The sequence below is a fragment of the Eretmochelys imbricata genome, chromosome 8 (assembly GCF_965152235.1).
Source record: "Eretmochelys imbricata isolate rEreImb1 chromosome 8, rEreImb1.hap1, whole genome shotgun sequence".
In the NCBI taxonomy this organism is placed as follows: Eukaryota; Metazoa; Chordata; order Testudines; family Cheloniidae; genus Eretmochelys; species Eretmochelys imbricata.
Window position 1 is genome coordinate 32,561,510 of NC_135579.1, and position 14,410 is coordinate 32,575,919.

Consider the following 14,410-nt stretch of genomic DNA (forward strand, 5'->3'; position numbering starts at 1 on the left):
AGTGTCTGACATTTTAAGTGTAGGGAAATGCTCTGGAATCTCATATGTTGGCCAGTACTGACTTTTTATGGCAACAAGACTATGTTAAGAGCACTTTTAATTTATCTTTAAAAATGCAATGGAGGCACTCTATCTTAGAGTAACTAAACTATAGTCCATGTGTTTTTTATCGCTCAGTTGACATTTCTTTAACATTTAGGGGTACACTTTTGAGTCATTGGAAGGGAGCAAGTGGTGTTCTCTGGAGGAATGAGCAAAGGGTTGGGAATCCAGAGCTCTGGGATTCTTATCCTAGCTCTGGCAGTGACTCACCGCATGGTCTTGGCTACTTCAGATCACCCTTCTGTCAGTTTCCCAATGTTTAAAATAGGGATAATACTGCTTCAGGAGAGGAGAGAATTAATTAGTTCATGTCTGTACAGTCATTTGGATGTATAAAGCACTATATAAATTATTATTCGAGGATCTCTGGCTAACTGGAGTATCTAAATCCCTGTGCTGTCCTTTGAAGGATTACCCCCCCTTGTTAACATGTTTTGGTTTTTTCTAAACAAAAGTTGAGCCTCATATAGCAACATGATTTTATGAAGTGGAGCTTTAAGAAAAACACCATACAACACAAGACTAATGATATAATTGCAAAAATTGGCAACACAGATGCATACTTTATATAAATGTGGAAATAAACTTATAGTGTGATTTACATCAGTAGGTGAAATGAGGGATTACGTTAATACAGACTTTTTCTCGATTCCTCTCAAATAATGATATCCTCACACACAGAGACATATCTATATCCAGTTGGTAAAAATTCTGCTTTTAGAATTCTGACTGGCACCAAACTAACGACAGGAAAACTCCAGATTATGGCTCAGTTACACTGAGAATCCTCTTGATCTATAAATCAATTCAAAACCTCGGTCCAAGCTGTCTCTCTGTCTGGTCAACCCTGCAATGCACAAGCAGCAGCTGAGGTCATCCAATGCCAGTCCACTTTTACCTAAACGTGCTGCACTGGTGATTATTGTTACAACTCTTTGGTTTCCTCAGTCTGGAACTCCCTGATCAGAGCTATCTGGCATGTGATTCTTTCCTTTTTTTAAATGCAGACACTGCATGTCTAAGAAAATGTGACCTTCCTCAGGCAATGAAAAACTATTGCCTCAGGCCTTGTGTCTCCTGCAGTACCGTTACATCAAGCAGGCATTTGCTGTCTGCAAATGCACTTTCACTCTTGTCTTATTTCTTAAATATGAATGACTTTTCTGAACATTCATTTGGGAGGACTGTACGCTTCTTTCCACTCACAACTTGCATTTTAGGTGGATTGGCATGTTTATGGACTGCTATATGTACACAAACACATGCTGCATTCTGTATTCAGTATTCTATAAGAATTATGTGTTCAAGTAAAAAAGGGAGTGTGTTTGCAGATTTATGTATCTCTTCTCTCCACTTCACTCTAAGTGGAACACTCTCTGTAGTGTCCTATGTAATGGCAGACTGGTATATAGGGATATCTTACATATTGCAATGAAGAGTATGGTATAAACGCCTAAGGGTCTCACTTCCAGAGGTGCTGAGTATCTTCAATCCCCATTGTCTTTAACTGCAATTTTGGGTGCACGGCACTTCTGAAAGTCAGAACCTAAATAAATGGATACCTACCGTTAAGTCTGTTTACCAATTGCTGTGCTGTGAATGCCATGGCACCAGCGACTAAAATCTCCATTATAATACCTTTTCACTGACATGGGTATTGTGGCAAAGGCAGTCTAGTTTAAGCAGACTTTGTGACAGAATGCAGTCACTGAAGTGGTGTAAAAAAAAACAAGCCTACATTCATTTGGACTTGGCTTAGGCTCCTGCTTGAGAGGTAAACTCTCATTGTAGCACTCCACAGTTAGTGTGGCAAAAGATACTGTGTTGTATCCCTTGCAGCCAGTATGACTGAATGATAAAAATCCTCAAGGATACAAATAATTTTAAAAATTACTGTCAGAGGGGAAAATTGACAGGATTTGTGGACAGCGGAGTCCACCGTTCTTAGCAATACACGGTCACTGAATTTCACTTTTAGTTCTGTATATACAAGTCTAGTTCTTAGCGCTTGTCCACATAGGGACATCCAGGAAAGTTAATCCAAATTAATTAAAGGTGTGAATTTGAACTACATTAGTTAAACTGCATTAAATCCCTGTGTGAATGCTATTACTCAAAATTGAAGTGGCCTTAATTCTCTTCAGCTTAATTCACTTTGGAATTCATTTTAACTATCCCCTTCAGAATCACACCTTTTGTTAATTCAGATTAACCTTCCTGGATGTCCCTGTGTAGATAAACCCTAAATCTCCTTGTTATATGTTCTTAGGTTCCCAGCTGAAGAAGAACTGTGTTCTAGTGCATTTGGGGAGCATCTGTTCCTTTGTTTTGTGGTTTCTTTACGTTTTTGTAACACCTTTACCTCTCTGTTATAGGAGACTGACATAAAAATAATACTTTCAATATGCCGTTTTTATTTATCTACATTCTGTCATGATATACTTTGATATAAGTTTTTAATTTTGCTTCAGCTTTCAGCTGTTCTAGCAGTTACTGCACAGGGTCAGCGTTGAGGTTAGCCACAGTAGCACAAAACAATTTCCTGTTTTCAGAGCCCAGGTAACATTTGGATGAGGATTAAATTTTACCACATTTTCTAGTAGCCAGAGACAATTATTTCTAATGAGCTTTAAATTGCTTCTAGAACATGTATTTCAAAACATAGTGTAGTAATCCATTCAGCCCTAGCAACTTAATAAAATAACATTTCTTTTTAAATTTTTGGTTAAATTGTTCCTTGCTGTATTAGTAGTATTAGATTTTCAATTTACTGCCCAATTTAAAAATTGATTGTTTTTTATGCTTGGGTACTATTTTTCTATTTCCTTCTTTTGTAGCTTAGTATTGGCATTTACAGCGACACCTGTTGGTGGAGGAGAATGCTAAAATATACTGTTATCCATTGTAGACTCTCACAAATGCCAACATCCAGTTTTGGTCTCTGAAAACTTTAGGTACCCAATTTTTGAACATCTTGGCCTTGAACATATTGGTTACATCGCTTGGAGAGTCTTTACTCACGTTTCCTTGCTGGTGCAACTTGTGGAATGTACCCTCCCCTTTCTCTTCTTTTCACTATAATAGTCCAATTTTACTTTACGTGGTGTTGTTGTAACCATGTGGGTCCCAGAATATTCGAGAAACAAGACCTGAAGAAGAGTTCTGGGAAATTTGAAACCTTGTCTCTCTCTCTCCAACAGAAGATGGTCCAATAAAAGATGTTATCTCACCCACCTTGTCTCTTCAGTTTTACTTAAGCATCCAGGAGACTTATTTGCCTCCTTTTCAGTTGAATAGAAAATGCTCAAGAATACTAGTATGAAATGATACCATGTCTGTGTCTGTCTGATATTTGCAATGTGCCAAACCACCAATGTGAAAGTTTGGGTTGTTTTGTTATCTGTTTTACCATTCCAATCCAGATTTTAAAACAACAGTTTATCTTTCGTGGGTTTAACGTATGCACATATATTTTCACACCACCAATAGATTTTAAGGGTTACATCCTACCACTTGTTTGGTTTAAGTACCCAACTGCAGATGCAGATCATGTGAAAGCCTCCTTAAAATCAGGCCTTGTTATGAATGAAATGACATTAAGTACTGTCCGTTGTATTGCTGGTTTATGTATTTATTTCTGAAGGATTACTTCAAGTGAGTGGAAGAACAGTAACAGAAAATCAGTACTAAGCTTACATCTCACTCTTTAGTAGCTACCCTGCTATGAGAAGAATAAGGTCCAGTGAGGAGGGTGCTTAAAATAGAATAAGAGTGCTTTATTCCAAATTAACTTAATCCGTATGGACACTCTTATTCCAGAGTAAGAGCATTCACGCCTATTGGTAATCAGGATTAGCTATTTGGGAATAACTCCCAGTATAGATGTAATCCATGCCTGCTGGGTGTGGTGCTCTGTCCCCCTCTAGTGGCACCTAGATCACCTAGAGATTGATGAGTCTGCTATAGCCTTGGCTAAGAGCCATCTGGTTTTAGCTTATGCAGTAGAGGCTTATACATGTGATTTAGCTCCAGAGGTCCCAGGTTCGATTCTGCCTGCCAACACTGATGTTACATAGACAAGCCATAACAGTCACAGTGCTTCAATTAATAGGAATAATACCTCCCTTCTTACAGGGGCATTGTGAGGATCAATACAATAGTGACTGAGGTGCTCTGATACTATGAAAATGGAGGTCATATAGGTACCTGGATAGACAAATAGAGAGCATTAGAAGAGCTCTTCTGAGTTATTGCACAACAGAACCAAAAATCACTATTGCTTCATACTAGCAACACCAAATATTTACTGTTCTGTAATATTTTTACATTAGAAATACTGAGATTATCTGAGTGATTCACATCTGTGGACTGGTAAAATAGTTGGTTTTGTAATGGACATATCTGTGGTGTGAGTGGTATGTTTAATGTGCGTGTACATAAACAACCATCCCAAGAGGCCACCATGGTAATGGATCAAAACCAGGCTAAGTTACAGTATGGAAAACTATCAGTTAAGGCCCTGATTCTGCAGTCAGATCTACCATGTGGGAACCACCCTGAAGGCTCTGTGTCTGTGCCTTGGTTGAAAAGTCTGTGCTAATTGAGGATGTTGGCCTACGTCGGTAACTGAGAATCCATAGGTTATGTTTTTACTTCTTACACTCTTAATTACTCAGCAGCTTTTTAAATGTATACATGCTATGTATTTAAAACTTTGCAATTGTTTTTTTACTATAATTACAAAAGAAAGATCCTATCCAGGTAGGCAATAATAAAAATAAAGACAAAAAGTGATAAAAGAGTGAAATGAATGTTAAGTGACAGAGCTATCCAGATTTGCAACTGTTTATGTCAGTTTCTTTCTCTTCTTTTTTTCTGAACAGGTAATCAGATCCTGTCTCTTGGGACTCTGTCAAAAGATCAGGTTTATCCACTGAAACTCAAGGGCATTTCCATCTGCTATTCTGCACTCAAATCTGCCTTATGTGGAAATTATGTCAGCTTTGGCGTCTTCAAGTTGTATGGGGACAACCACTTTGACAATGTACTCCAGGCCTTTGTCAAAATGCTGCTTTCAGTATCCCACAGTGACTTGCTTGTAAGCAATTATTCATCTTGGGAGTCTTTATGTGAATTATGAAATAATATCACCACAGGCTTCAAATTGTTATAATGAGACAGCAGGATCTAGAACAGCTCAAATGCAATTTATATTTTTAGTCCAGTTACTTGAGTGTATTTATAGCCACATCTAGAATATTAGTATTTCCATGTATGATAGAATTGTCATAGCAGATTGTAACATTTCCAAAATATTCACAAAAACATGTCTGGGAAAGAGAGAAGCCAGTTTTGGCTTTTTATGTCCAGGAAAACCACATTGGGGTTCCCTGGATATAATTTAAAGCAGTATTTGGCCCTATATGATCTGTCAGCCTGGGATTAATCTGAATTTATATAACTCTTGTGGTGTGCTTTCTATAAAACAACATTAAAATATTAACCAAACTTTCTTTGAGATGGCTAGTCTCATACCAATGGAACTGTCACTTCTCAAAGACAACAAATCGAGTGCATGATCAGCTTTAGCTTGGATCATGGAACTTTCTTCAGAACATTTTCATTCGGAACTGCCATTTTCCACACTGAGGGATGAATCAGATAGTTAGAGGTGCTAAATACTCAGACTTTTGCCTTAGCCCTTTTGAAAAATTACCCCAGTCAAATACTGGTATATAGCTACATGATAGTGAGCCCATGCAGCCAAGTCTGACAGTCATGTCAGTAGTGAAGGTAATGCCCCTAATAACCCATTCTAAAGCCTTGATCCTGCAGATGGATCCAGACAGGCATATATTTATACCCACACAGAACCCAATTAAAGTCAGTGGGCACAAGGGTCCGTCTGTGCGGGTCAAGTTGCAGAATCATTGCACAAAACTGTAATCTCTGTAGTGCATTCAGCCAACCTGGGGTTAGTCTCAAAAAGTCTTCTATGTAGCATGAGGAAGCACTAGCCACTGAACTGTCAAACTGTTCCCAGAACACTTGATCTGAATAATGTTTTATACCAGTTTTACTGAGCTGCTAATGGGATGTAGCATAAAAAGGTTAATATGACTTCATTACCCAGGGATTTTTGTAAACTAAAACTGAGTTTATGTATTTGTATGGTAACCTACAATCAAAGATTTCCACCACAGACAGACAGACTTTTTTGTAGAAAAAAGCTGTTAATTTAATAGATAATTGGGACTTATTACAGCATCATTCTGTGCATTTTTATAATCTTGTTAATATTTCAGCCAGCTTTGCATTTTTAATGCTATAATTTCTATTAGCCCATAGTATTTCTTACTTTCTATCAATGTTTGTTTTTCTTTTTCAGCAATATCGAAAACTAAGTCAGTCTTATTACCCACTCTTGGAATGTCTCACCCAGGATCATATGAGTTTCATTACCAGTTTAGAACCTCATGTGCTAATGTATATTCTTACCTCAATATCTGAAGGACTTACTGCACTAGGTAAGTGTTACTTATGATTTAGCTGAAATTGGAATGTGGGGAATATGTAGTCATTAGAGTGAGATTTAAAAAATGAACAACTCAGCACCCAACCACTCTCACTTAACCTTCTACAATAAGTGGCCCATTAGAACATTCATTTGCCGTGTAACAAATTATTGTCCAGAGACCATGGGAGACGGTGGGTGCTGAGCATTCTGATAATCTGATCACTTATTTTAGGTGTCTAAATGGGAGCTGAGCTCTTCTGAAAATCTGGCCAGTAGTGTATTGCATTAATATTTTAAAATGATCTTTCTACAAATTAGAAACTTTAAAAATAATAATGATGTGCTTCTAGTTGGGTTATCATTGAAGAAGTTTTACAGCAGTGAAATATAAAATGATTTATTTGTCCCAAAAGCCTCACAGTAGAGAATGTTAGTATATGACTCATTTTGCCTTTCAGAGATAAAATTTGTTAGCATATGGAATAGTAACCTCCGGCTGTTCACTTTTCATTTATCAGCATGACTGGTAGATGAGTAGAGATGGCTAAGCTAACCTTATCAATAAAAAAGAAAAATTAGGTTTTACATTATAAAGAATATTTATTGGCTGTACTTCACAGAGTAAACAAGCATCATATTTAGAATTATATTAAAAGTAGTCTGGTTGTAATTGATCTTCATTCATTAGCACTTTTTAACAGATTATTATCCAGATGTTTGATTAAAACTGAAATTTGATTTCAATAGCTTAAATTCAGTCAAAATATGGGGGTAGAGTATAGAGCCTTAAAGAAAGATGCGTATGTTGCAGTTACATTTTCTAACCAGCCTAGAAAACAGGACCCTAAAATGATAGTCAGGAATGGCTCTCTTATTACTTTGTGGAAGGAGTTGTATTTAATGAATAGCCTGTAGGTATGATATTTGTTTATATAGACTTTCTAATAGCTAGAGTTGTTTACCTCTAAGGTCAGTCAAGCCCTGTAGTAATGAATGAGTACACTAGGCATCACAGAGCATTCCAGAACTTCACAAAACAGATTCCATGTTTCTCCTGTTAGAAAAAGCATGCTTAGTGGGGAAACGGACATTGAATAGATAAGCAACATTACTGAGGAGTCCTCAGATCATTTTATTATATACTACCAAAATGCCAAATAAACTATTTGTCCAAAAAATTTCACTCAGCTCTATTTAGTTTGACACCCACCCCACACCCAACTACTTTGACTGGGTCATATCCAAACCTTATTGTAACTTTGTGGTCCTGAAGCAATCTTTTCCACTAGTGTATTGACAATAATAGTTGCACAGATGCAATTTCTTGGCAGGTGAATTAATTTCTGTTCACTTTGAGTTGTATTGGACTGCTATCTACCATATTTAGTAAAATTCCAGTTATGTTTCCCATTTTTCTCTTGCATTCCCTAGCATTTCAAAAGAACATTTGACTCTACATAAATGTTAAGTAATGAGACATACCCTTTGATCTGAATGAACCTCACTTACACATTAAAAGGAACTCACTTGTCTTTCCCTGAATTGTCAGTCAGGAACAGAGCCTTTTTACAGTCCATGCCTGAGTGGTAAAGTGATTATTTAGCTATAATATCCTGTTTCTTAATAACATCAACATGTATCGAAAACTGATTTCTTGATGGAAGGTATCGATTCTGTCACATAAGCCATAAAATCAATTCATATATTCAGGTAGTTAACTTTACACAGTAAAATGAGTAATTTTCCTGTTCCTACAACGGGATGTCAACAAAAGCTGATCTTCCCTCAATAAGAGCAATTAGTGGCCATGATCCTAAGGGAGTTAAGTGCCCAAATCCCATTAAATTTCATTGGGATTTGGGTTCCTAACTCTCTTTGGCTTCTTCGAAAAATCCCAGCATATGGAGTAATACATGTTATTTGACAGTGAAGCAAACAATTATTTCATTTTTGTTCATGTTCCAACATAGCCTTCTGCCCTTTGAAAATGGACAATTTTGATATAAATTGGATCCCTCTCTTAGTGAAGCAAAGCATGCATGCTGCAAAAGCATCTTGAAGAATAGCAGTGTCAAGGCTGCAAGCAGTCTGATAGGGTAAAATGTATTGTAAACCATTAGAACGTATGAATCATCTTCAAAAATAATTACAAAAATGAAGTACCTCTCTTTTATTTAAAAAATTAAATCCCAGGAAATGACTTTTTCCCCCCTCCCTAGGAGAAATGTTTGTCTAATATATTTTCATTTCTCTTAGTTCCTGGAAGCTCAGCATTTGAGATTTGTACTGTAGCTCTAGCTGAAGAATAAAGAAGCCCCAAATCCTCATTTCTCAGCACTGTTCATTCTGTCCCTGAGTGGACACTCTGCATGCATCATGATTTCACACTTGATAATATACTGTGAAATTATATTTATTCCTTTGGAGGCCCCTGGCTGTAAATCAGCTGTAATGGAAGTCCTCATCTAGGCTTTTATTGCAAGGATAAACACTCCAACAGTTCTCTTCTAAAGTGTTTACCTGGCTTTTTCACAGCTGACTCAGTGGATTGGAACCTTTTAATGTAGCCTGCCTGGCATGTTGTCACTAATCTCTATGTGAAGCTTTTCTAATTCTCCTATGATTAATAGTGCAATTATGCCATTCTTTGAGAAAAAGAAAAATATAACATTTTCTATGCCTTGCTTTCTCATTTAGCTGTTAAGTTGCTTAAATCTGTTTACTTTCCTAGTTTACCCACAAAGGTAGATAATGCTGGCATTGTAGTGTACGGAATTGATGGACAGAGAAATGCCACTTAACACAAGTCTGTCCCATTTACCTTTATCTTAGAAACAAAAAAATCTCTTAAATTATGACATGCTCAACAATGTTAGCAAGCCATTTAAAAATAATGCTCTTTACATCTATTGGCACCATTCACTAAATGTTAATGTTAAAGCCAAAAGGCCTCTTCAAGTTGTTTTTGCAATAATGTCAACCACCTTAAGGCTGATATAAATATATAACTGGTTTGAGTGCTTGGGCGATCATCTTGGCTTTTCCTATTTATCCAGGCCTGCCTCCCAGTTTTCCCATGTGATCCTTTCTCTCCCTATTCCATCTTTTCCTTCTACCTCCAGCCCAGAAATTGTAATTTTTTCTTAAACTTATTTGCTCCAGATATATGATTATCTGTCTTGTGTGAGATTCAATAAGAACTTCAGCACAAGGCTCTGCACACCCAGAAAAATCAGTTTGGTGGGCTTGCGTGGCCTTTATGTCTGTGATGCCCTTGCAATCAGAAGGAAAAATGAGCACTGAAAAGCATATTTGATATATCGTTATGGGACAATATAAGTAGCCCTTAACACTTGTATCAGATCCTTATGAGCTGGTGATAGGATAGACCTGTCCACTGTCCTTCTAAGATCACTTATTGTAGAACGTAAAATATTTACTTGCACAGTATCAACATGTTTAGAGCCACTGTGATTTTATAGATGGATGTTCATGATTTACTTTGTTGTATTCAATTTAAAACCAAATGGAGTTAAATCACTGGTGTAGAAGTACAACAAAGCCATCCGATGAAATTTGTATTTTTAAATACATTGCCGTTATTGATGTTGCTTCAGTTCAGCCATCAGTTGTATCTCTTGTTTATATGCAGGACTGTTTTTAGTAGAGAAAACAGTAAGGGCCTGTTCCTGCAGTCTTTACTCAGGCAGATCTTCCCAGCAGCCTGCACTAGTTGAGTTCAATGACAAAACATCAACTGATTTTAGTGGAGTGGGCTCGCTTCTGCAAGATATGAAGCGCTCCCGTGAGGTGTTGGAACACCCACAGCTTCAGTGGAAACCATTGAAAATGAGGGAGCGCAGCACCTCTCAGGAGTGCTTAATACCTTTCAGGATCATGTCACAGGTTACGTCTACGCTACAAGCTAGGGTGTTATTTCCCGCTCAGCTGCACGTGCTCATGCTAGCTCGATGATGTAATTGTGGTAGCATGGGTCGTGGAAGTGGCAGCACAGACTAGCTGTGCTGAATACAAACTTGCATGAAATGGGTGGGTACATACCTGTGCTGCCACAGCTGTGTTGCTGCGGATACGCGCGCTAGCCCAATGAGAGGTAATGCAAGTATGAGTCCGCAAGCTGGGAATCACACCCCTAGCTTGGAGCGGAGACATAGCCTTGTGAGGTCAGTTGTGACTGTGTTGTCCATTAAATATTTCCAAAGACCTCAGAAGAATGTAACTTTGAAAACTATGTAGTGCTGGTATTTAGATAAAGGAAAGTTAAAAACAACATGATACACAGAGTTTAAAGAGTTAAATTGACACAGATCAAAGTATTCCAGTGACAAGAAGGATATATTTAAATGAACACTGCAAGGTTGGCAAGCCTCCAAATTAGTATAGTTCAAAGAACTCAAGATACATTTAATTGGATCCTTCTAATCCCCTTCCCTTCCAAATGAACGTTTAACAGTTTAATTCCTTCTCCGGCTCCCACGCACCCCTACTCCGATAGCCCATCTAAGTAAGCACTATGAGCTGTAAGTGACCTAGTCTTGTTCCCACTCAAATCAGCAGGAGCAGGATGGAGCCCTAAATGCTGGTGAGCTCATTTGAGCGTGATGTTTGCACCTGCAGAGAACATCAGTTGCGACTGAAACCTGCATCCAGCAAATGAGGAAGTTAAAAAATTCTGTGTGCACAGAGAACTTTGGTGCTAGGATCATGAGGAACCAACAGTTGGTTAAACTGGGACTCTAATTAGAACCCAGTATTAGAATTGGTAGGGAAACTACAGCTGAGACTAGCGATTGAGGGTTTAAACTGCAGCCAGTGTGCTTTGGGCCAGGAAAAATGTCAGCTGATAGACTAAGAAAAAATATGGGTGAGCGCTGCTATTTTGTACCAGTACAGCTAGAAGGAAGAAAAGGAGCCTGCACAGAGAAAAAAGGGCCAGCACGCTGTTTTTGCCACACTGATGCATGTAAACAAACAGAATCCACTTCCACAGCAGCAGCACAGCAGGCAACACCTAGCAGCAAAATAACTTACATAAATCAGACAGACATAGTTACTTTCAAATAGGTTTAAGCTTTTAATCTCTCAATGTGTTACCTTAGTTATAGATATAATCAGTAAAGATATGAGGTAGCTGTTGCTCCTGCTTCCAACATATCCTGCTTTGCTGTCATGCCTTTACAGTCCAGGAAAAACAATGGAACATTAGTCAGTAACCGTAATTTCTATGATGTTATTATCTTCTTTACTTTTTTTAAAAATGGTAATTGAACCATCACGCCTTAAACTAGGTAACCAATTGATACTTTACTGTAACACTTCTCCTTCCTTACCCCATTCCCCTCCCTGCTGTTTGTGATCCTCACTCATTGTTTGGCATCTAATGTGCAGGTTGTAAGCTCTGAGGGGCAGGGTAGCGCCACTTAGGTGTGTCCTGTAAAATATCTGGCACACGTTTGTATACTAGAAAATGATACATAATATTGGGGGAGAGAGATGCTACTAGTACATTTGTGAATACAAACCTTCATTTATACACTTCTGAGATGCTCAGCAACAGTCAAGAGGTTAAAAAAGTTACTTTAAATGTTCACGGTGTCTCTTTAAATTGAATTTTTAAACTCTGTAAAAAGGCTATAAACAAACAATCGTAGTTTCCAAAAATCTGAAATCTGCTGAATATATAATTTCATATAAGTAAAAGTAATGTCCTGATTCTGCAATTTACAATGTGCGGGTAAATCACGGCTCACACAGAACCTCAATGAAGTTTGTAGGACGTTGCGTGGACCCAGCAGTCCACTGTCCATTGTGAATTGCAGGATTGGGGCCATAATCTGCTTAATACCAAGAAATTTTAAAAGGAAAGGAACAAGTAGTAAAATTAAGTATCATTTAACCTGATATCTAAAATAAGCTTCCAGGCTTACCTTGTGTGTATTATTTTCTTCACTCCTGCAAGTTATTCATAATAATTGTTTTGTTTTATTACAGAAGCGATTACAAAACTATTTCTTTCATTGCTTATGCAGATACAATTGTCTCCTCCAGCTGTTGTGCTAGTTTAGACTACGTTGTTACCTCCCTCTTCAAGCACATAGCAAAAGAAGGCAAGAAACCAGTAAGATGTAGAGAAATATCACAGGATGGACAAAGATTACTGCACTTCATGCAACAGAACCCTGAAGTCCTACAGCAGGTAAACTTAAGCTCTGCTCAACTTTCCTCTGAGATATTATTAAATTTGTGAACAAAGTTTATCTCTATTTATTTTCATCATTTTGAAGTAATTTAGATTATGATAACTCCAATTATTTACTAACAGGATTGGTCTCTTTAAATTGATATATATTTGCACCCCAATTAATTTCAGAGTTGTTTTCATGCCAGTATTCTTGAAGTATTGTGAAGATATTTTTTCTCACGCTGATGACATGGCTATTGTACTCACATTTTAGGATAACTTTTTACAAGGTTTCACTTTAGTTCATAGGCTGAGGAAATGCAATATTCATCATTATACTCATTTTATAAATTATCCCTCACGGTTACTTTTTTTTTAAAAGGGAGGGGGGTATCTCTAAAGTATTTGAGGTAGAGCAAGAACATTGTGGTATTTTAAATCAGCACATTTTTCTAGTTGGATGTGATTGATATTGTGCTACAATATTTCATTTGTGCGGTAGGTGACATTTTATTTGGGGGGTTTTGTGTCAAAGGCAAATATAAGAGTAATCAAATATCACGCTTCAGGGAAGAAACTGACTACTGCAGTAGTCAGGAAGGACTTTTTCTCCCAGCAGTGTACATTATAATCCAGATACATTAAGGTTAGGTGGTGGTTAGGCAGGTGCAGGGTATCGGACTAATTAGTTTATCTTAAAATTTCATATGGCTTTTTTTAGTACCTAGAACCAGTGGTGAGCTGGAGCCGGTTCGCACCAGTTCGCTAGAACCAGTTGTTAAATTTAGAAGCCCTTTTAGAACCGGTTGTTCCGCGAGGGACAACTGGTTCTAAAAGGGCTTCTAAATTTAACCGGCCAAAAGTGGTGCCTTAGGTGCTGACTCCATGGGTGCTCCAGCCCTGGAACACCCAAGGGGAAAATTTGGTGGGTGCAAAGCACACACCAGCAGCTTCCCGCCTCACCCCCGGCCCCAGCTCACCTCCGTTCCACCTCCCCCTTCTCCCCTGAATGCGCCACCCCGCTCTTCTGCTCTGCCTCCCCAGGCTTCCCGCGAATCAGCTGTTCGCTCAGGAAGCCAGAGCGGGCTGAGAAGCAGGCAGCGGCTTCGCACTCAGGCCCAGGGAGGCGGAGGTGAGCTGGGGAGGAAAGGGGGGCGCGAGGAGGGCCGCCCGCGCTGCAGCAATTATCCTGGGGGCGGGGGGCGGCACGCAGGGGAACCACTCCCCGCCCCAGCTCACTTCCACCTCCCTTGGCCTGAGCGGGAAGCCGCCGCCTGCTTCTCAGCCCTCCCAGGCTTCCCACCGACCAGCTGATTCGCAGGAAGCCGGGGGAGGGGGCGGAGAAGCAGAGCGGGGCGGCGTATTCAGGGGAGGAAGAGGAGCAGAGGTGAGGTGAGCTGGGGCCGGGCACAGGGCGGGCAGCAAATTTTCTCTGTGGGTGCTCCAGCCCCGGAGCACCCAGGGAGTCGGCGCCTAAGGCACCACTTTTGATGTGATCGGTGGGTGAGTGGCCGTTCCCCCTGTTACCTCCCTAGCTACGCTCCCCCATCCCTAGGAGCCAGAGGGACCTGCCGGATGCTTCCTGGGAA

General features: G+C 39.1%; 1 protein-coding gene across 5 annotated transcripts in view; it reads left to right on the top strand.

Annotated features, from left to right (window-relative positions):
- Nucleotides 1–14,410, top strand: part of RANBP17 (RAN binding protein 17) — a 270,483-nt gene that overhangs the window by 215,295 nt on the left and 40,778 nt on the right. For all 5 annotated transcript variants that reach the window (XM_077824282.1, XM_077824285.1, XM_077824283.1 and 2 more), the window contains 3 exons: nucleotides 4,986–5,200; nucleotides 6,491–6,629; nucleotides 12,670–12,836. In XM_077824282.1, coding sequence (XP_077680408.1) covers nucleotides 4,986–5,200; nucleotides 6,491–6,629; nucleotides 12,670–12,836 — 521 coding nt within the window. The remainder of the gene's footprint in view (nucleotides 1–4,985; nucleotides 5,201–6,490; nucleotides 6,630–12,669; nucleotides 12,837–14,410) is intronic.